At 39.7% G+C, this 23,286-nt stretch overlaps 1 protein-coding gene across 6 annotated transcripts in view; it reads left to right on the forward strand.

Moving 5' to 3' along the window:
• The first annotated feature begins 2,259 nt into the window (after positions 1-2,259).
• PBX3 (PBX homeobox 3) overlaps positions 2,260-23,286 on the forward strand; it is a 291,273-nt gene continuing 270,246 nt past the window's right edge. For 3 of the 6 annotated variants that reach the window (XR_010910327.1, XR_010910328.1, XM_067471834.1), the window contains exons 1-2: positions 3,202-4,637; positions 9,687-9,760. Coding sequence is in view for 4 of the 6 variants with exons in the window: in XM_067471834.1 (XP_067327935.1) it covers positions 4,375-4,637; positions 9,687-9,760 (337 nt within the window). In the remaining 2 variants the exon portion in view is untranslated. Of the gene's footprint in view, positions 4,638-9,686; positions 9,761-23,286 lie in introns of all 6 variants that reach the window. The other 3 variants (XM_060757405.2, XM_060757406.2, XM_067471835.1) reach the window with 2 other exon arrangements.

Consider the following 23,286-nt stretch of genomic DNA (forward strand, 5'->3'; position numbering starts at 1 on the left):
ACTCTGGGGTGTGGTGCTCATCTCCATTTCTAAGCTGAAGAGCCGGCGTTGTCCGTAGACACCTCCTAGGTCATGTGGCTGGCATGACTGCGTGGAGCGCCATTAACTTCCCGCCGAAGCAGTACCTATTGATCTTCTCACATTTGCATGTTTTCGAACTGCTAGGTTGGCAGAAGCTGGGGCTGACAGCGGAAGCTCATGCCGCTCCCCGGATTTGAACCTGCGACCTTTTGGTCAACGAGTTCAGCAGCTCAGCGTTTTAACCCACTGCACCACCGGGGGCATATAATAATGTAATGTTATTATATTATTATACATTATGTAATGCAATTATATTACTATATATTATATAATGTAATTATATTATTATGTAATTATATATATTGTGTACTGTAATTATATTATTATATATTATATTTATGTAATTATATTACTAGCATAGCAATATTAATATATTATCTTAATGTAATTACAGTGTTAGCATATATTAATATATTATTTTAATGTAATTATATTGTTAGTATAAGAATAATATATTTATTTATTTACTTTATTTATATACCGCTTTTCTCAGCCCTCAGGCGACTCAAAGCAGTGAATATATAATATATATAATATATTATTACCATAGTAATATTATATTAATATATTATATTAATGTAATTATATTATTACCATAGTAATATTATATTAATATATTATATTAATGTAATTATATTATTACCATAGTAATACTATATGAATATATTATATTAATGTAATTATATTATTACTATATGAATATATTATATAAACGGTTCCGGCCCAAAATACCTTGAGTACCGCATCTTGGCCTACGAGCCCACGAGGACCTTGAGATCATCCGGGGAGGCCCTTCTCTCGGTCCCGCCTGCCTCACAGGCACGCTTGGCGGGGACGAGAGAGCGGGCCTTCTCGGTGGTGGCCCCCCGGCTGTGGAACTCCCTCCCCGCTGAAATTAGACAGGCGCCTTCCCTCATGGCCTTCCGTAAGGGCTTGAAGACCTGGCTCTTCGAAAAGGCCTTCAATTAAGTGCTATGTTTTGGAATGACCACCGGAATGGACTATGACCACGAGATTGATTATGACCCTAACAAGACGAAGCGGATTTTTAGTTTAATTAGTTGTGTGTTAGTTGATGTGCGTCATGATCTTGATTTACTGTAACTGTTGTCTTTATGTTCTATGTTCTGTACACCGCCACGAGTCGCCTTCGGGCTGAGAGTGGCGGTTAACAAATGCAAATAATAAATAAATAAATAAATAAATAATAAATATTATTACCATAGTAATATATTATATTAATGTAATTATATTGTTACTATATAAATATATTATATTAATGTAATTATATTGTTACTATATGAATATATTATATTAATGTAATTATATCGTTACTATATGAATATATTATATTAATGTAATTATATTATTACTATATGAATATATTATATTAATGTAATTATATTGTTACTATATAAATATATTATATTAATGTAATTATATTGTTACTATATGAATATATTATATTAATGTAGTTATATCGTTACTATATGAATATATTATATTAATGTAATTATATTGTTACTATATGAATATATTATATTAATGTAATTATATTATTACTATATTAATATATTATATTAATGTAATTGTATTGTTACTATATTAATATATTATATTAATGTAATTATATTGTTACCATAGTAATAATTTATTATATTAATGTAATTATATTATTACTATATTAATATATTATATTAATCCAATTATATTGTTAGCATAGTAATATATTAATATATTATATTAATATATTATTACCCTAGTAATATATTATATTAATCTAATTATATTGTTAGCATAGTAATAATATATTAATATATTTAATGTAATATTGTTAAGCATAGTAATAATATTACATTGTTATTAAATGAGTAAATTGATAAAACTTATTATTTGGAGGGGGAAAAAAAACCTGGCTATAGAATGCAGTTCAATGCAATGCAGTTTATGCCCAAACTGGATTCTCTAGCAGTGTAGATCCAGCTGGATGGGAAGGAGTGCATGAGAGAGGGGGCGTGGCTTTGAGCCGAGGCGAAGGCGGTGCTTGAAAGCCCGGAGCATTCCAAAGGGGCGTGGCTTGGAGCTTGGGGGCGTGGCTTGGGGCGGCCTCTCAGAGCGAGGGGGCGTGGCTTGGGAGGGCCGAGAAGCCCGGGGAAAGGGGCGTGGCTTGGAGGCCGAGAAGCCCGGGGAAAGGGGCGTGGCTTCGACCAGCTCGCTTGCTTTTCTCTCTCTCTCTGGGCTCGCCTCCTTTGACACGTCTGCAGGGTGAGTGAGTGGCATTGGCAGCCTGTCAATCCCTCACCAAAGCGGCCATCAAACAACATAAAACACACACCACAGTCACTGGGGCTGCTGCTGCTGGGCTCATAAATTGCAGCTGGATGGGGTTTCTCCCCCCTCTTTGGCCCTCCTCCCCCTTTTGCAAAGCCGGTGTGCCATTAATTGCAATTTTTCCCGTCTTTGCAAAAGAGAGACTTTGCTTCTTTTTTTGCCCCCTTCCTTAAAAAAAAAGAATTTTATTTTTTCCAATTTTTTTTTGCACAACTTGCAAACTTTGCTGGCGATTTTCCCTCTCCTCCTCCTCTTTTTTCTTTTTTGCAAGCAAACCAGACGCTGGGAAATTTTGTGATGTGGCTTTTTTTGCATTTTTCCCCCTTCTTGCCGTTCGGAGCAACGATGTGATTTTTTTTCTCTCCAAATAATTGGATTGCAAAGCGGTTTGACTATTTTATTATTTTTTTGCAAATCTATTTTCTGGGAAAATAACACCATTTCTTCCCTCGATGAAGGAAAAAAACAAATCCAAGAGGAAGAGAGAGCGAGAAAGAACCACCGGCAACTAACTGTTGTCAACTTTGGAGCCTTTGCCTTCCCGAAATATCTACATTTTTGTGGTGCTGAAGGAGAATTGCAAGAGGGCGAAGGATGAAGAAAGAAGCTTGAGGGAGAAGAGGAAGAAGAAGAACACAAAGCCAATCGTTGGAAAGAGCTCTGCTGGGAGCTGCTGGGACTCAGCATCTTCCTCCTCCTCCTCCTCTTTCTCTTCCTCCAGATTGCTGGGACTGACTCAAGGAAAGCCGCCCAAGGATGAGCAAAGGAGCCCAGCGTTGAGAGAAGAGCTCCCAGGAAAGAAAGAAGGAAGGAAGAGAAACCCAGGAGAGGAAGCCCTGCTTTTGCCTGCTTCGATTTGCCTGGAAAGGAGCAGCCAGGACTGAGCTCGGACTTGCATCTGCCTCCTCTCCTTCTCCTCTTTCCTCTTCTTTTTATTCTTCCTTCACCTCTTCTTCCTCCTCTTCCCTCTTCATCTTCTTCCCATCTTTCCTCCTTCTCTTTTCCACCCTTTTCTCCTTCCTCTTCTCTTTAGTCTTCTCCACTTCTTCCTCCTTTCCGCCTCCTCCTTCCCTTCCTTCTCCTCTTCTTTTTAATCTTCCTCCTCTTCATTTTTCCTTTCTCTTCTTCTTTCCTCTTCTTCCTCTTCCTCCTCTTTTTCTTCCTCCTCTTTTCCATCTCCTTTTTCTTTTCCTCCTCTTCTTTTTATTCCTCCTCCTCTTCTTCCTTCTTTCCTTCCTCCACTTCATCTTCTTCTTCCTCTTCCTTCCCTTCTTCCCCTTCTTCCTCATCTTTTTATTCTTCCTCCTCTTCTTCCTTCTCTCTTTCCTCCTCCTCTTCATCTGCTTTCTCTTTTCCTTTTCTCCTCTCTTCTTTCCCTTTCTTCTTCAACCCCTTTTTATACTTCCTCCTCTTCCTCCTCTTCATCTTCTTCCTCCTCCACTTCCTCCTTCCCCTTTTCTTCCTCTTCTTTCTTCTTTCCCTTCCTTTTTCTCCCTCTTCTTTTTATTCTTCCTTCTCTCCTTCCTCCTCTCCTTCCTCCTTTCCTTCTTCTTTCCCTTCTTACCTCTTCCTCTTCTTTTGATTCTTCCTCCTCCTCCTCTCCTTCCTCTTTTCCTTCTTCTTTCCCTTCTTACCTCTTCCTCTTCTTTTGATTCTTCCTCCTCCTCCTCTCCTTCCTCTTTTTTTCTTCCTCTTCTTCCTCCTCTTGATCTTCAATACTCTCACTCCTCTTCCTCCTTCTCTTGCTTCTCATCCTCCTCCTCCTTCCTCCTCTTCATCTCCTTCTTCCTCCTCCTTCCCTTCTTCCTGATCTTCTTCCTCCTCTTTCTTCTCTTTCCTCTTCTTTTTCCTTTTCATTCACCTCTTCAGCTTCTTCTTCTTCCTCCTCCTCCTCCTCCTCCTCCTCCTCCCCATCTTCTTCTTCCCCTTCCTTCCTCCTCCTTCCTGCTCTCTTCCTGGGCCATGGACGAGCAGACGAGGATGCTGCAGACCTTGGCGGGGGTGAACCTGGCGGGGCACCCGGTTCCCGGGGGAGGGATGCCCTTGCCCCCCCCTCACGGGCACGAGGTCCCCGACGGTGGCGACGGGCGCAAGCAGGACATCGGCGACATCCTCCACCAGATCATGACCATCACCGACCAGAGCCTGGACGAGGCGCAAGCAAAGTTGGTCCCCCCCACTTCTCCAGCAGACAAACCCCCCCTTCCCTCCCCAAAAACCCAAAAGTAATACCCTTGTGTTTTAAATGTGCCTGATGCGCTTCGGTCCCCTTCTGTCTCTGTCTGTGTGCATGAGTGTGTGTATGTGTGTATATGGACCCACAAAATATGGACCCACCTGTGCGGGTTCCTTTGAGGTCAAGATTCCCATCTTATGATTAGTGTGAGTGTAGGTATGTGTGGATAAGGTGTCCTCTCCAGAATGCATGCTCAGAAGGATGGGTAGTCTGTGATGCTCAGAAGGATGGATATTCAGGTCGATGCTGTTGGTTTCATCCATTCCTCCCTTACTGTTTTGCAAGGTCCAAAATGGCCCATCGATGCACTGCTCCTTTTTCTCAGAGCCAAAAGTTGCCCACCTTTATGAGATGCAAGCAAAGTTGCTCTCCTTCAGGAAAGGAATCTGCTTCACAATACATCTCCCCATCCACTCCATCCTTGCATGTGTTTGTGTTGACACAAACATTGAGAGGGACATCTCATCCATATCTGTGGACATGAGATGTCCCTCTCCAAAAATGCATCCTTCCTTCAGCAAGGAGAAGTCCCCATAATCATGCATAAGATGGGATGTTTACCTAGCCGATCCCATTTTCCATTGCCATTTCGATATGGTCCAAAATTGTCACCTGGCAAGGGGTTGGACTAGATGACCCTTGTGGTCTCTTCCAATTCTGTCATTCGACCTCCCTCCCTTCCAGACAGGCCCTATATTATATCCCATGGTCTGATTCCATGTTGTCTGCTTTAGACTGGATTATATGAGTCCGCACTGCCAGATAATATGGGATAAACAAAAAAAACATGTGATTGGATCTTGGGATATATAGGGCCTGCCTGGAAGGGCCTCAAGTTTCTATATTATTGGGGATATTTTGGGAGAGGATATATATATATATACATACATATATATCTCTCCAATTGCAGCTTTTCTGCTTTGAACTGGATTATATGAGTCCACACTGCCAGATAATCTGGGATAAACAGAAAACATGTGATTGGATCTTGGGATATATAGGGCCTGCCTGGAAGGGCCCCAAATTTCTCTATTATTAGGAAGATTTTGAGAGGAGAGATTGCCAATAATATACACACATCCGATCGCATATTTTCTACTTTGAACTGGATTCTATGAGTCCACACTTCCAGATAAACTGGGATAAACAGAAAATGTGATCGGATCTTGAAATATATAGGGCCTGTTTGGTAGAGCCCCAAATTTCTCTATTATTTGGAAGATTTTGGGAGGAGAGATTGCCAATAATATATATACATCTGATCGCATCTTTTCTACTTTGAACTTGATTATATGAGTCCACACTGCCAGATAATCTGGGATAAACAGAAAACATGTGATTGGATCTTGGGATATATAGGGCCTGCCTGGAAGGGCCCCAAATTTCTCTATTATTAGGAAGATTTTGGGAAGGGAGATTGCCAATAATATATATACATCTGATCACATCTTTTCTACTTTGAACTAGATTATATGAGTCCACACTGCCAGATAATCTGGGATAAACAAAAAGGCTGGAATCAGATCCTGGGATATATAGGGCATGGCTGGAAGGGGCCCAAGTTTCTGTATTATTGGGGAGAGTTTTTTTTTTGGGGGGGGGGATTACCATATATATATATATATATATATATATACAGAATTATAAACTGTCATTTCAAGAAATCCCCTGTTCATCCAGAGAGAGAGGGCGAGAAATAATAATAATAATAATAATAATAATAATAATAATTAGATATACAACAAGATGAGTTCACGGCAAACAAGATCACTCTGCTGGCTGTTGTATTGGATCACATGTCGGACACTTCCCAGGTGTCTAGGACTGTGATGTATTGGCAAATAATGCATGCAGATCCTAGTAGTAGTAATAATAATTACTATTATTATAATTATAATTATATTTTATTATAATAATTATTATTATATTTTTATTATTATTAGATACACAACAAGATGAGTTCACAGCAAACAAGATCCCAGTGCAGGCTGTTGTGTTGGATCACACACTGTACACTTCCCAAGTTTTTAGGACTGTGTGATGTATCGGTGAATAATGCATGCAGATCCCAGTAGTAATATTATTATTATTAATAATAATAATAATTGTGTGCCCCATTCGAAAATATATCACACAGTCCTAGACGCTTGGGAAGTGTTGGACTTGTGATTTTGAGATATGAAATCCAGCATATAGATCTCATTTGCTGTGACATACTGTGTTTTTGTGTCAGTAAAATAATAATAATAAAAATTACTATTATTATTGTTATGATTATTTGAAATCCAACAAGATGAATTCACAGTAAACAAGATTCTTGTGCTGGCTGTTGTATTGGATCACACGCCGGACACTTCCCAAGTGTCTAGGACTGTGTGATGTATCGGTGAATAATGTGTACAGATCCGAGTAGTAGTAGTAATATTAATAATAATCATCTCTCCACTCCTGGATGGCTTTAATCCTGTTGAGGGTGTTATAGGTTTTTTTTTGGGGGGGGGGGGAATTGTATATAGCAGATCCAAGTATTAATAATAATAATAATAATAATAATAATAATCCTCTCCCGGATGGCATATATATATATATCTATCTATCTCAGATCCAAGTATTATTATTATTATTATTATTATTATTAATAATAATAATAATCTCTCCACTCCTGGATGGCTTTAATCCTGTTAAGGATGTTATAGGTTTTTTTTGGGGGGGGGGGATTGCGCGCACACACACACACACACACATATATATTGCAGATCCAAGTAATAATAATAATAATAATAATAATAATAATAATAATAATAATCTCTCCACTCCTGGATGGCTATAATGCTGTTGAGGGTGTTACAGGTTTTTTGGGAGGGAGGGGATTGCGCATGCACGCACACACACACACACATATATATATGCAGATCAGAATAGTAGTAGTAGCAATAATAATAATAATAATAATAATAATAATAATAATAATAATATCATCATCATCATCATCATCTCTCTACTCCTGGATGGCTTTAATCCTGTTGAGGGTGTTATAGGGATTATTTTGGGGGGGGGGGGAGATTGCATATATATCTCACATATGTATACATTTTGAGGGGACACTCTGTCTGTGTGTGTGTGTGTGCTGTGTGTTTCCTTCCTTCCCAAAACAAGTCAGCCAGAGTTGGACTTCGGTGTCTGTCTTTGTAAATAGGGTGCTTTGCTCAGCTCGGTTCTGTTTGGGTTGCCCCAATAGGGCTGTTGCTGGTCACCTCCCACTACCATTTAGTATTGCTAAACCAACCCCCAACCCCCACTGCCCTACATTGTGATGCTTTACCTTTAGATGTGAACTTGAGAGTTCTCACTTCACACCTTCTCCCTCTGTATTTTTGGTCCTGAAGGAACCACGGAGTCCCCTCGGAGAGATAGGGTTGCCTACAAATAAAATATTATTATTATCATCATCATCGTTGGTTGAGGATGTTTATAGGGGGAAAAGCCTTCTCCTTCCTCCTCCTCATGAGGGTGAAATAAAATAATAAGACTGCATATTGGGCCACCAAATAAAGTGTCTCTTCGAACTCTCAGAAAGTTTCCCCCTTCTTCTCTCCCTTCATCAATCAGGGATGATGGTGATGAGGATATGACAGCTTGGGGGACAAGCTTTGATTTATGGCCCCGGAAGAAATGGCGGGCATTTTTTTCGGAGGAGATATGTGTTTTGAGTATTTTCCCTCCCCTAGAAAAGTATTTTTTGTGATGAAATTGATATTATTATTTCAAGAGAAACCAAACTTTTCTTAGCTAGGATGTCAAGAGAAATCAAACTTTTGTATATATGTTTATTTACATTGTTTCATAGATCATTGTATACTTGTATACATTGTACATTGTATACATTGTATACATGGTTTCATAGATCATTGTATACATGTATACATTGTATACATTGTACATTATACATTGTATACATTGTACATTGTGTACATTGTACATTGTAAACATTGTATACATTATACATTGTATACATTGTATACCTGGTTTTATAGGTGATGTATCCTTATCTCCATTATTTTTCTAAAATGTTGTGAGCTGCTTTGGGTCCCAATTAGAGAGAAAATCAGGATACAAATAAAGATTTATTATTATTATTATTATTATTATTATTTGATACACAACAAAATTAGTACATGGCAAGCAAGTTCACTATGCTGGCTTTTGTATTGGGTCACACGTCCAGCACTTCTCAAGTGTCTAGAACTGTGTGATGTATCAGTGAATAATGCATTATTATTATTTATTTATTTATTTATTGATATACAACATGATTAGTACACAGCAAACAAGGTCGCTGTTGTATTTGGTCACTCGTCGGACTCTTCCCAAGTGTCTAAGAGTGTGTGATGTATCGGCAAATAATGCGTGCAGATCTGAATCAGTTGGTAATTTTGTCAGCGCCAGTTGTTTTTTAGTTCAGGCCAAGGTCTTTAGGCACTGCACCCAGTGTGCTGATCACCACTGGGACCATTATTATTATTATTATTATTATTATTATTATTATTATTGACTTGTCTAGGATTAAAAGAGGAACCCACTCTTAGGGGTGGCCTAGGCCTGTCACTCAGTCTTGGCTTCTGTGATGAAGGAGGAATTAAGCTGACCTCTCCTTGCTCAAGTTCAGATGTCATTACCTTTCTCCTTAAGGCAGGAAGGGACTTTGTGAACGCAAGGCTTATTCCTAGCCAAAGAAAGTTGGTTGGCCTTTGCAACTCTCCTGGAGTTGGGACTATTTTGCGGGGAAGCAAATACAACACTAGCTTTGCAACTCTCCTGTAGTTGGGACTATTTTGTGGGGAAGCAAATACAACACTAGCTTTGCAACTCTCCTGTAGACTATTTTGCAGGGAAGGAAATGCAACTAGGAAACTTGGAAATAAAAAAATACAATAATCCCCCCGCTCCCCACTTTTGCAGAAATGCCCTGTATGTTTCCCCCCCCTTCAATGTCAATTATAGTATTTTGACCATGTGCTCTCTTGTTTTTATTTTGCAGGAAGCATGCACTCAATTGCCACAGAATGAAGCCGGCTTTGTTCAGCGTCCTCTGCGAAATCAAAGAGAAAACAGGTAGGAGAGACCACAAGTGTGACACGGCGTGAAAAAATAAATTCCCTCTTCTTTTCCCCCCCATTCTCTCGCCTCTCATTCTCTCCCCCCAATAGGTAAACATTGCAATGTACTTCTCTTAGGAGGGAGAGAGAGCTGCTTGTAGGAATCGCAGCCATCTTTGATGATTGCCTCTCCTTGTCTGTTTCAGATCTTGGGGTTGGGAGGCAGAGGCGAGAGTGCTAAGAGTGCTAATCGAGCCAGAAGGGTTGCTTTTGTGATTTGGTGTCTTTTCCCCTCCATATAAGCCCTACCATGTGGGGTTGAGAAATGAAATGAAAATGATTGCTGTGCATGCAGGGTGAATTTCTCCCCATCTCTCAGCCCGGCTAGCTGGCTGGTTTGTTTTCCCTTCCTCCTCTTTCTTCTGCCTTGCTTTGGAGGCGATCCGCTTCTTAAAGAAGTGCCCGAGAGTGTGGCGGATGCGGATAGCGATGCTGCTTGCCGCTCAAAGCCAGCTTTCCCTGCTGTGAAAGCTGTCAACTTCCTTGGGCCACTTTGTGTTTGGATCTTGTCAACTTGTCATACCTTAACTCAGAAAGGGAGTGAGTGGGCTTCAGTCTTTTGGTTGTGGTGTTTTCGCAGTGGTCAAAGATGCTCTTGGAAATAGCTTGCATTTCTCTCGGTGTGTGTTTACATATATGCACATCCTTATTGTAAGGGAGTAAGGGAATAATACTTTGGTGTCGAACCCTCTTCGGCTCGGTTTGATACCCTTTGCCTCTCAAAATAAGTGTTTTTGCAGTGGTCAAAGATACCCCACATTTCTCTCGGTGTGTATTTATATCTTGCATTTCTCTCAGTGTATGTTTACATGTCTGCGCATCTTTATTATAAGGGAGTAAGGGCATAATACTTTGGTGTCGAACCCTCTGCGGCTCAGTTTGATGCCCATTGCCTCTCCAAAAAAGTGTTTTTGCAGTGGTCAAATATACCCCTCATTTCTCTCGGTGTGTGTTTATATCTTGCATTTCTCTTGGTGTGTGTTTACATGTCTGCACATCTTTATTATAAGGGAGTAAGGGCATAATACTTTGGTTTCGAACCCTCTGTGGCTCAGTTTGACACCCTTTACCTCTCAGAATAAATGTTTTTGCAGTGGTCAAACATGCTCTGTATTTCTCTCTATGTGTGTTTATATCTTGCATTTCTCTTGGTGTGTGTTTACATATATGCGCATCTTTATTATAAGGGAGTGATGGAAGGAAACTTCTGTGTTGACCCCTCTGCAGCTCGGTTTGACACCCTTTGCCTTGGCTTGACACCCTTTGTGGTGGTCAGACATGCCTGTATTTCTCTCAGTGTGTGTTTACATCTACACACATCTGTATTATAAGGGAGTAAAGGAATGATACTTTGGTGTCAAACCCTCTTCGGCTTGGTTTGATACCCTTTGCCTCTCAAAATAAGTGTTCTTGCAGTGGTCAAAGATACCCTGCATTTCTCTTGGTGTGTGTTTATATCTTGCATTTCTCTCATTGTGTGTTTACATGTCTGCACATCTTTATTGTAAGGAAATTATACTTTGGTGTCGAACCCTCTGCGGCTCAGTTTGACACCCTTTGCCTCTCAAAATAAGTGTTCTTGCAGTGGTCAGATATGCTGTGGGATAGCTTGCATTTCTCTCAGTGTGTTTACATCTATGCGCATCTTTATTATAAGGGAGTAAGGGCATAATACTTTGATATCGAACCCTTTGCAACTCGGTTTGACATCTTTTACCTCTCAAAATAAGTGTTTTTGCAGTGGTCAAAGATGCTCTGGGGATAGCCTGCATATCTCTCGGTATGTGTTTACATGTACGTGTATCTTTATTATAAGGGAGTAAGGGAAGAATGCTTTTGTGTCGGACTCTGTGGCTCAGTTTGACACCCTTTACCTCTCAAAAGGTGTTTTTTGTAATAGTCAAAGATACTCTGGGGAGAGCTTGCATTTCTCTCTGTGTGTGTTTATATGTACGCATGTCTTTATTATAAGCGAGTAACGTGTCGATCCCTCTGCGGCTCAGTTTGACACCCTTTGCCTCTCAAAATAAGTATTTTTGCAGTGGTCAAAGATGCTCTGCATTTCTCTCGGTGTGTGTTTACATCCTGCATTTCTCTCCATGTGTGTTTACATGTACGCACGTCTTTATTATAAGGGAGTAAGGGAATAATACTTTGGTGTCGATCCCTCTGCGGCTCAGTTTTGCACCCTTTGCCTCTCAAAATAAGTGCTTTTGCAGTGGTCAAAGATGCTCTACATTTCTCTCGGTGTGTGTTTACATCCTGCATCTCTTTCCATGTGTGTTTACATGTATGTACGTCTTTGTTATAAGCGAGTAAGGGAATAATACTTTGGTATCAATCCCTCTGCAGCTCAGTTTGACACCCTTTGCCTTTCAAAATAAGTATTAAATGCTTTGCATTTCTCTCGTGTGTATTTACATCCTGCATTTCTCCATGTGTACTTTGGTGTCGATCCCTCCGCGGCTCAGTTTGACACCCTTTGCCTCTCAAAATAAGTATTTTTGCAGTGGTCAAAGATGCTTTGCATTTCTCTCGGTGTGTGTTTGCATCCTGCATTTCTCTCCATGTGTGTTTACATGCACCCACATCTTTATTGTAAGAGAGCAAGGGAGGAATGCTTTTGCATTGGACTCTCTGCGGCTCAGCTTGACACCCTTTGCCTCTCAAAATAAAAGCATTCCTTCGTAACACAGAAAAACAAGACCCAAGGAAAGAGGTTATGTAGCGTTTTCACTGTGAGACAAAAAGCATTATTTCCCCTCCAAATGGCCTTCTGATTCCCACACCCCTTTAAATGTGTAGATGGAAAGAAAGAAATGAGTTGAGAAATATTCCATCATGATTGCAATGAGATCTGGATTTCAAAGTGCTTTCAGAACTTCTGTTTGTTTACCTGTACTGTTGGCATTGTCCAGTCCAAAAAAAGCTTCCGACGATTGCAAGCTTAGAAGGGAAAATGATGGCACTGTGTGTGGATTGTATAGATGTATTAAAGCAGAGTATGTCGGCTGAAGCTAAGCAGTAGTAGTGTCTTGCTGCCTGTTCCATATAGGTGTGCTATATGGGAAGAGGTAGCAAAGATTTGTCTTAATTTTCTGCCCAGCGGTTGCTTGAAAGATTGTGTCAACAATCCTGCCTTTGGAGGTGTCGATCCTCTTATTTTCAATACAATCTGTTATGAGTGTGGCTCTTCTCATAGGGCTTGTTTTGGGGGTCAAAAACCTTGTAACATTGTGGAAGGGGGAATCATTGATCCCAAGTCATCCTTGTGTTGGAATTTGGTGGGTGAAAAGGTTGGAAATATTTACAGGTGGATCCTGTAATGTTTGGTGCAGCAGGAGTGATTCCTGATTGGTTTCCAAACAATATCCATGTAGGTTCGCATCTAAGTCCACTCGGGGAGATAAAATGGAATATAAATAAAGTACATTGTTATTATTATTATTATTATTATTATTATTATTATTATTTGAATGTGATGTGTTATATTTAAGCTGCCACAAGACTTTCTGAACAATTTAAGATGAATCCTAAATAGTTTCCAAACAATATGCATGTAGGTTTGCATCTCAGTCCACTTGGGGAGATAAATATAAATAAAGTATATTATTATTATTATTATTATTATTATTATTATTATTATTATTATTATTATTATTTTACTGACACAAAAACACAGTATGTCACAGCAAATGAGATATATATGCTGTGTTTTGTATCACAAAATCACAAGTCAAAGATTTCTCAAGCGTCTAGGACTGTGTGATGTTATTATTATTATTATTATTATTATTATTAATGAGATGTGTTATATTTAAGATGCCACAAGACTTCTTATTCCCTGTTCTTTGGTTTCCCTGAAAATTATGCCTGTTGCTTGGAGGCAAACACCATCCTCTATTATTATTATTATTTGATACACAACAAGGTTAGTACACAGCAAGATCACTATAGTAGCTTTTGTATTGGATCACATGTTGGACCCTTCCCAAGTGTCTAGGACTGTGTCATGTATCGGCGAATAATGTGGGCAGATCCAAGTAGGGTGGCCTTTTGCAGCTGACAGATGGTAATTTTGTCAGCGCCGATTGTTTTTAAGTGCAGGCCAAGGTCTTTAGGCACTGCACCCAGTGTGCCAATCACCACTGGGACCACCTTGACTGCCTTGTGCTCTTTGCAGTTCGATCTGTAAGTTCTCGTATCATGTTAATAGGTTTGCATTTAAGTAATAATAATAATTATTAATATTATATCAATGAGATGTGTTATATTTAATCCTCCACAAGACTTATATGCCCTCTTCTTGAGCTCCCTGAAAAATATGTCTTCTGCTTGGAGTCAAAAATAATAATCTATTATTATTATTATTATTATTATTATTAATGAAATATATTATATTTAAGCTGCCACAAGAATTCTTCCTCCCTGTTCTTTCGCTCCCCCGAAAAATAAGCCTGCTGCTTAGAAGTAAACATCATCCTCTATAATAATAATAATAATAATAATAATAATTGGATGCATTATAGTTAAGCTTCCACAAGACTTTTTCTTCTCCGTCCTTTGGCTCCCATGAAAAGTATTGCTGCTGCTTAGAGGTAAACACCATCCTCTATAATAATTATTATTATTATATTGTATTATTAATATTGTATATTGTATTAATGAGATGTGTTATATTTAAACTTCCATAAGACTTCTTTTTCCCTGTTCTTTTGCTTCCCTGAAAAATATGGCTGCTGTTTAGAGATAAACACCATCATCTATAATAATAATAATCCATCTATTATTATTATTATTATTATTATTATTATATGAATGAGATGCATTATATTTAAGCTTCCACAAGACTTCTTCTTCTCTGTTCTTTGACTCCGCTGAAAAATATGGCTGCTGCTTGGAGGTAAACACCATCCTCTATAATAATAATAATAATAATAATAATAATAATGAGATGTTTAATATTTAAGCTTCCACAAGGCTTCTTCTTCCCTGAAAAATATGGCTGCTGCTTGGAGGTAAACACCATCCTCTATAATAATAATAATAATAATAATAATAATAATAATAATAAGTTTTATATTTATGCTGCCACAAGGCTTCTTCTTCCCTGTCCTTTTGCTCCCCTGAAAAATACGCCTGCTGCTTAGAGGTAAACCCCATCCTCTATTACGTTGATAGATAATTCATGTATTGCCAAGTAAATACCATCCTCTATTATGCTGATAGGTAATGCATCTATTGCAATGCCAAGTAAATGTAGGATAAAAAAAAATCTATATAACTTTCTCTGCCCATTGCACAGGTCTTGCTTTCAGGACCCGGCTTAACTTGTGATGTTGACAAGCTCACGCCTGGTTGTGTCATTGCAAATGCAAAGATTGATTCTGTGTTGTGTTTTTGGACTCGGCGAGATCAGGAGAAATCCTTTCTCGCCTATGAGTGTCCCCCGGACCCTCCCCAGTTAGTTTGCATCTGTTTATTTCAAAATGCGCGTGTGAGAAAGAGTCCGAATGAGGTTTGCCACCTCCGGAGCGGACGAATTGTGATGCCTTGCTCCATCCCTGTGATCTTTTATTTGGCGGCAGCGTCGAAACCCACACTAGTGTGACTCCTCCATGTGTCAAAGGTGAACCCAGAAAGGGGGAAAGTCCTTTGCAGGTCAGGGGGGGCCCTTGGAGAGCTGCCTTGGCTAATATAGACCACACCACGGTGGTGGGCTTCTTTTTGATCTGGGTCTCCGCTGTTTTCTTCTCTCCAGTGTGTATCACCCCCTTCCCAAGTTATGCTCCCCATTGTTATACATGTGGCGGGTTTGTCCATCTGGTCCGGAGCACAATCCTTTCCATCTCCAGAAGCTTGGGAAGCACGGGATTGATAGGTTGAGTGATTGATGGAGGAAAAAATGCCTCTTCCCCCCAACCCCCCAGAGTTTTTATAGGGCGACCCTCATTGAAGATTGCTCGCCTGAGATGAAATGGCTGAGCACACATTAGCAAGAGAAGCGTGAACGCACATTCTTGCATGCCTTGTATTGCATTGTCTTACTATGGAAAGCAAAACAAAACAGGGGACTATTATTATTACCGCCGTTTCCACGCTCCGTTGGGGCTTCCCTTCCCTAATAATAATAATAATAATAATAATAATAATAATATTCGTCGATACATCACATAGTCCTAGACACTTGGGAAGTGTCCGACGTGTGATCCAATACAACAGCCAGCAGAGTGATCTTGTCTGCTGTGGACTCATCTTGTTGTGTTTCAAATAATAATAATAATAATAATAATAATAATAATAATATTTGCCGATACATCACACAGTCCTAGACACTTGGGAAGTGTCCGACGTGTGATGCAATATCACAGCCAGCAGAGTGTCTGCTGTGGGCTCATCTTGTTGTGTTTCAAATAATAATAATAATAATAATAATAATAATAATATTTACCGATACATCACGCAGTCCTAGACACTTGGAAAGTGTCCGGCGTGTGATCCAATACAACAGCCAGCAGAGTGATCCTGTCTGCTGTGGGCTCATTTTGTTGTGTTTCTAATAATAATAATAATAATAATAATAATATTTGCCGATACATCACACAATCCTAGACACTTGGGAAGTGTCCAATGTGTGATCCAATACAACAGCCAGCAGAGTGACCTGGTCTGCTGTGGACTCATCTTGTCGTGTTTCTAATAATAATAATAATAATAATAATAATAATAATAATCCAATAAAACAGCCATCAGAGTGATCTTGTCTGCTGTGGGCTCATCTTGTTGTGTTTCAAATAATAATAATAATCTTTATTGATACCCCGCCACCATCTCCCCAAAGGGGACTCGGGGCAGCTAACATGGGGACAAGCACAAAAATAATATAGCAAAGTTATTATTGTTTGTTTATAACTTTCTCTTGCTTAAAAAATAATATTAATTACTCCTTTGTTGACATCTTAAAGATCCGCAATAAAGTCTTACAGAATCTTGCAGAAACGTATGGCAGTGTCTTATGTTTTTCTTTGACCCTGGCAATTCCAGACACTTGGAACTGGAAAGAAACTCCTCTCCTGTGTTGTCAAAGGCTTTCATTCGTGGAATGACTGAGTTGTTGTGAATTTTCCAGGCAATATAGCAATCTTCCCGAAGCATTCTCTCCTGACGTTTCACCCACATTCATGGCAGGTCTCCTCTCTGTTTCTTTTCTCCCCCCCAGTAAAAATAGAAGAAAGCTATTATTGTATTGTCGAAGGCTTTCATGGCTGGAATAACTGGGTTCTGGTGAGTTTTGCATGCTGTCTGGCCATGTTCCAGAAGCATTCTCTCCTGATGTTTTGTCCACATCTATGGGAGGTTTCCCCTCTGTTTCTTTCCTCCTCCCCAGACACTACCCATGTGTCAGACACTACCTACGTGTCTAGGACTGTGTGATGTATTGGCGAATAATGCTTGCAGATCCAAGTAGAGTGGCCTTTTGCAGCTGACAGATGGCACTAATTGTTTTTAAGTGCAGGCCAAGGTCTTTAGGTGCTGCACCCAGTGAGCCGATCACCATTATTATTATTATTATTATTATTATTATTATTATTATTATTTGATACACAACAAGATTGGTACACAGCAAACAAGATCACTATACTGGCTTTTGTATTCGAACACATGTTGAACGCTACCCAAGTATCTAGGACTGTGTGATGTATCAGCAAATAATCATGCAGATCCAAGTAGAGTGGCCTTTTGCAGGTTACAGATGATAATTTTGTCAGCGCCGATTGTTTTTAAGTGCAAGCCAAGGTCTTTAGGTGTTGCACCCAGTGTGCCGATCACCACTGGGACCACCATTATTATTATTATTATTATTATTATTATTATGTTGATGTTGTTGTTGTAAATTTTGTCAGCACTGATTGTTTTTAAGCGCAGGCCAAGGGTCTTTATGTGCTGCGCCCAGTGTTCCGATCATCACTGGGACAATTATTATTATTATTATTATTATTATTATGTAGTAGTAACTTTTCTCAGCACTGATTGTTTTTAAGTGCAGGCAAAGATCTTTAAGCACTGCGCCCAGTGTGCCAATCACCACTGGGACCACCATTATTATTATTATGTTGTTGTTGTTGTAAATTTTGTCACCACTGATTGTTTTTAAGTGCAGGCCAAGGTCTTTAGGTGTTGCACCCAGTGTGCCGATCATCACTGGGACCACCATTATTATTATTATTATGTTGTTGTTCTTGTAAATTTTGTCAGCACTGATTGTTTTTAAGTGCAGGCCAAGGTCTTTAGGTGTTGCACCCAGTGTGCCGATCATCACTGGGACCATTATTATTATTATTATTATTATTATTATTATTATTATTATTATTGTTATTATGTTGATGTTTATGTTGTTGTTGTTGTTGTTGCAAATTTTTCCATCACTGATTGTTTTTAAGTGCAGGCCAAGGTCTTTAGGCACTGTGCCCAGTTGCTGATCACCACTGGGACCACTTTTGTCAGCACTGATTGTTTTTAAGTGCAGGCCAAGGTCTTTAGGCACTGTGCCCAGTATGCCGATCACCACTGTGACCACCTTTATTATTATTATTATTATTATTATGTTGTTGTTGTTGTTGTTGTTGTTGTTGTTGTTGTTGTTGTTCTACCCATTAGCATTTTCTGGATGCCATGGCGTCTGTTTTCACCCCCTCCCCATTCTTGTCTTTAGATGAGACTAAGATGGGATTATTTTTGTTTCTGACGTTTCGTAAAACAAGCAAGGAACACTTTGCAGAAGCCGACTTCTGCACCCGTATGGAATCTGTGTATTGTCAATGGATTTGAATATATATATGTGTGTGTGTACTTATGCAAAAGCCTGGCATGTGTCTCCTTTAGGAATCAAATATGACAGCTGCCAACCAAAACCTTATTTAATGCCGCGACGACCCGAAAATCGCTTGTAACTTCTAATGCCGTGTGTGATGCCTTGCCAGATTTGTGGCCTTTTGTGCGGGTTTGAGGGGAGATCATAAAACTTAATCAACTTCGGCAGAGACGCTTTGTAGGGTCGACTCTAGAACTCGTTCGGGTTTGGGGATGGTTAGCAATACATCCGTGTGAACGTCAAATAGGCTTCAAGAGATACCAGAGTAGTGCAATGGAGTTAAATTCATTCAAATCTGTTGAGCAGGGTGAGCTCCCATCTGTCAGCTCCAGCTTCCCACGAGATGGTAAAACACCCGGGTGTCTTTTCACGTAATGTTTCCTGGCTTTCCTCCCTCCAAAACCAAACACTGTTGATATTATTTATTTGCATCCCACACGTGTGGAAAGGGTTGGCTTTGCAAAGGAGCTCCTTTGCTCCGGCTGCTGACAGGCAGCGCTTACGTTTCCATTATCCTCATTGGCGTTCAAGGGCTGACTCTCGAATCCCACTTAGTTTCAGGAGGCTAGTTAGCCGGAGAGTGGTTGGACGGAGCCCAACCGGAGCTGGCCTTTAATGATTCCCATCTGTATGCAGCAAGGAGAGAGGAAAGAGCAACCTTTCCACTCGACACGAGTGAGACAACTCCTTTTGCTAAGGCGATGCCACCTCTTCCATATTTCCGTCTCTCATTAGGCGCCATTTGGAGGCAGGATTGGGCTAATGGTATCAAAAGCCTCTCTGGACGGGGAATTCTTGGAACGGTTGAAATATCCCACGGTGGGATGCCATGTTATTAAACCAGAAGGAGGCTAGGATACTTTTAGGAGTTGGCAGATTCCCATCTGTATGCAAGAAGAAGGTTGGCAGAAGCTGGGGCTAACAGCGGGAGCTTGCCCCGCTCCCCGGATTCGAACCACCGACCTTTCGGTCAGCAACTTCAGCAGCTTAGCAATTTAACCCACTGTGCCACGGGTGCTCCTTATTATTATTAGCGCACTATTATTATTATTATTATTATTATTATTATTATTATTTAATAATTATTAATAATACTGTATATACTCGAGTATAAGTCTAGTTTTTCAGACCTTTTTTTAGACTGAAAAAGTCTCCCTCGGCTTATACTCGAGTCAAGGTTATTTATTATTTTGCTCTGTTATAAATACATAATAAATATATTATTATTTTTACACTAGCCGTCCCCTGCCATGCATTGCTGTGGCTCAGTCTGTGTATATATGTGTGTTTGTGTGTGTATATATATGTGGTTTTGCGCATGCATTGTAATATATATATATATATATATATACACACACACACATGCATATATATATGCGTGTATATATATATATATATATATATATATATATATATATATATATATAGTTTTTTGGCTTTTTAAGTACGCTGTGTTTTCCAGTGTTTTTATGAGTGATGGTAACTTGTTGGCCTGATAGGTGTCTTGTGTCCACATTTTTTCTCAATTCGTCCAGGGGTTTTTGAGTTATGTTAATTCCACAAATGAACATTTATTTATATAGATTTGTTATTTTACTTTATTATTAATGTTATTGCATGTATTATTTTACTCTATTTATTATTGTTATTATTGCATTTACTATTTTACTCTATTGATTATTGTTATTTTACATTTATTATTTTACTCTATTATTGTTACTAGCTGTCCCCTGCCACGCGTTGTTGTGGCCCACATGGGGGTTCTATGTGGGAAGTTTGGCCGAATTCTATCATTGGTGGGGTTCAGAATGCTCTGTGATTGTAGGTGAACTATAAATCCCAGCAACTACAACTCCCAAATGTCAAGATTCTATTTTCCTCAAACTCCGCCAGTGTTCACATTTGGGCATATTGAGTATTCGTGTAGAGTTGGTTCCAGATCCATCATTGTTTGAGTCCACAGTGTTCTCTGGATGTAGGTGAACTACAACTCCCAAACTTAAGGTCAATGCCCACCAAACCCTTCCAGTATTTTCTGTTGGTCATGGGAGAACTGTGTGCCAAGTTTGGTTCAATTCCATCGTTGGTGTGGTTCAGGATGCTCTTTGTTTGTAGATGAACTATAAATCCCGGCAACTACTTCTCCCAAATGACAAAATCAATTTTTTTTCAGTGAAGGACATACATTGGGTTGTTAGGTGTCTTGTGTCCAAATTTGGTGTCAATTCCCCCAGTGGTTTTTGAGTTCTGTTAATCCCACAAACGAACATTACATTTTTATTTATACAGATTTACCAATAGCTGCTGCCTTTCCTACCTTCGACTTATACTCAAGTCAATCTGTTTTCCTAGTTTTTTGTCGTAAAATTAGGTGCCTCGGCTTATATTCGGGTCGGCTTATACTCGAGTATATACGGCAATTACTATTATATTAATTATTATTAATTGTACTTTGCCCTGTTCTCATTCAGTTTGAAAGATTCTGCTCGAACTGGTACATCTTCACTAGATGAGTGTTTTCTTTCGTTCCTAGTTCTCCTTCTGAGTTTCCTTTCCAAATGGAATGGGGAAAAAATTCCCTTTTTCTCTCTCCTTGCAAGGAAACTAAAGTGTTGTGCATTGTTTTGCGAACAGTGTGACTCCTTGTTGTCGGTCTCTTAGTGGTTTTTTTCCCCTTTCGAACACACACACATCAGGTATTTATTTACGCTAGGATACCATCCCTGTGCTTTCAATATCTGATTGCAAAAGACCTGTTACTGCGCAGGCCTCTCTTACCGCCGTTGCTCGAGGACCCTGATTGTATTGAAGTACTAAATAAGCATCAATTGGATTAGGAGGGATCTCTCTCTCTCTCTCTCTCTCTTTCTCTCTCTCTTTTCCTGGCCATTTTCTTCCTCCCCTTCAACCCATAAGATACAATCAGACTGGCTTGTCGATACTAACTCGGTCTTTGTGTTTTCTGTTTCTTCCTTCCTTCCTTCTTTTAAGAGGCGAGCTTGATTTGCCGCTTGACACCGAAACCGCCTTGCATATTTTTAAATATTTTAGAACTGATTAAGAGCTGTCAGCCGGTATATTTATGTGACGGTTTGTTTCCGACTTAGATCTCTCTCCTTCTTTTGCATCAAATCAAAAATGAATTAATGTTACTCGTAGGTAGGTTCGGGGCCCCCAGTTTTTTTTATATTTTTCCGCCGTACCGCTTTTAATAGATTTGTCAACTCAATTTCTGCAGCTCTCGATGAGGCGTGCCCATTTCCCTGCTGTAAATATCGAAATAGAGACGTGATTCTTGTTCAATTCCAAGAAAGCCAAAGGTGGGGAAGGCATTTCCTGAAAATCACCTTTGCAACAACCGAACGACCCGTGTTTCACGTTTCGAAAGGTCTCGTAAGCGTGGGATGTTGTGAGCATGGAATATTTTCCTCCGGTTTCGAAGCTAGGTGAATATTTTAAGAGGACGCGGTATGACGAATAGGTTTGCGTATCAACATCTTAACATAAATCTGGGCTTTAGGAGTCGCTTTCCCTCGGCTAGCCCTCCCTTCCTTGTGTATCATTGATTGAGCGAGATGTAGATGTTTCTGCTGTTTCTGCGCATTGACACCAAGAGGGGAAAAAAAATGTTTCGGGTACATCGCCTCCACTTCCCCTTTTCAGCATCCGTGTTTGATGTCATTCACTTATCAAGGCGATCAGGAGAGTTCTGATAAAAACTTCCCAGAGTCTGCTTCTCTCCCCATTTCGGAAAAAAACAAAAACAAAACATCCGGTTGACCTTTTGTCATGTTTGTCTTCCTCTGGTATGCAATTTATTTATTTATTTATTACTAGCTGTACCCGCCACGCGTTGCTGTGGCAAACCTACTTTCCCTCTTTCTCTCCTTCTTTCCCTCCTTCCTTCCTTCCCTCCCTCCTTCCTTCCTTCCTTCCTTCCTTCCTTCCTTCCTTCCTTTCTTCCTTCCTTCCCGTCTTTCCTTCTCTTCTTCCTTCCTTCTCTATCTCTTTCCTTCCTTCCTCCTTTTTCTTTCTCTTCTGCTGTCTCTTCTCTCTTTCCTTCTTTCCTTCCCTCCCTCTTTCTCTACATCTTCCCCCTTCCTTCGCTCCCTCTTTCCTTCCTTCTTTCCCTTTTTTCTTTCCTTCTCTCTTTCTCTAACTTTCCTTCCTTCCCCCTTTTTTCTTTTCCTCCCTCTTTCTCTCCTTTCTTCCTTCTCTACTTCTTTCCTTCCTTCCTTCTCTCTTTGCTTCCATGCTTCCTTCTCCCTTTCCTTCTTTATTTCTTTCACTCCCTCTTTCTTTTCTTTTCTTTTCTTTCCTTCTCTCCTTCTCTAACTTTCCTTCCTTCCCCCTTTTTCTTTCCCTCCCTCTTTCTCTCCTTTCTTCCTTCTCTACCTCTTTCCTTCCTTCTTTCTCTCTTTGCTTCCATGTTTCCTTCTCCCTTTCCTTCTTTCTTTCCCTCCCTCTTTCTTTTCTTTCTTTCATTCTTTCTTTCTTTTTCTCCCCTTTCCTCCCTCTTTCTTCCCCTTTTTCTGTATTGTCATTTAGCTTTTCATCATTTAGCTTTTTGGGGCTTTTTAAGTCCCTTCTGCTGTGTTTTTCAGTGTTTT

Source organism: Anolis sagrei, chromosome 11 (genome assembly GCF_037176765.1).
Source record: "Anolis sagrei isolate rAnoSag1 chromosome 11, rAnoSag1.mat, whole genome shotgun sequence".
Classification (NCBI taxonomy): domain Eukaryota; kingdom Metazoa; phylum Chordata; class Lepidosauria; order Squamata; family Dactyloidae; genus Anolis; species Anolis sagrei.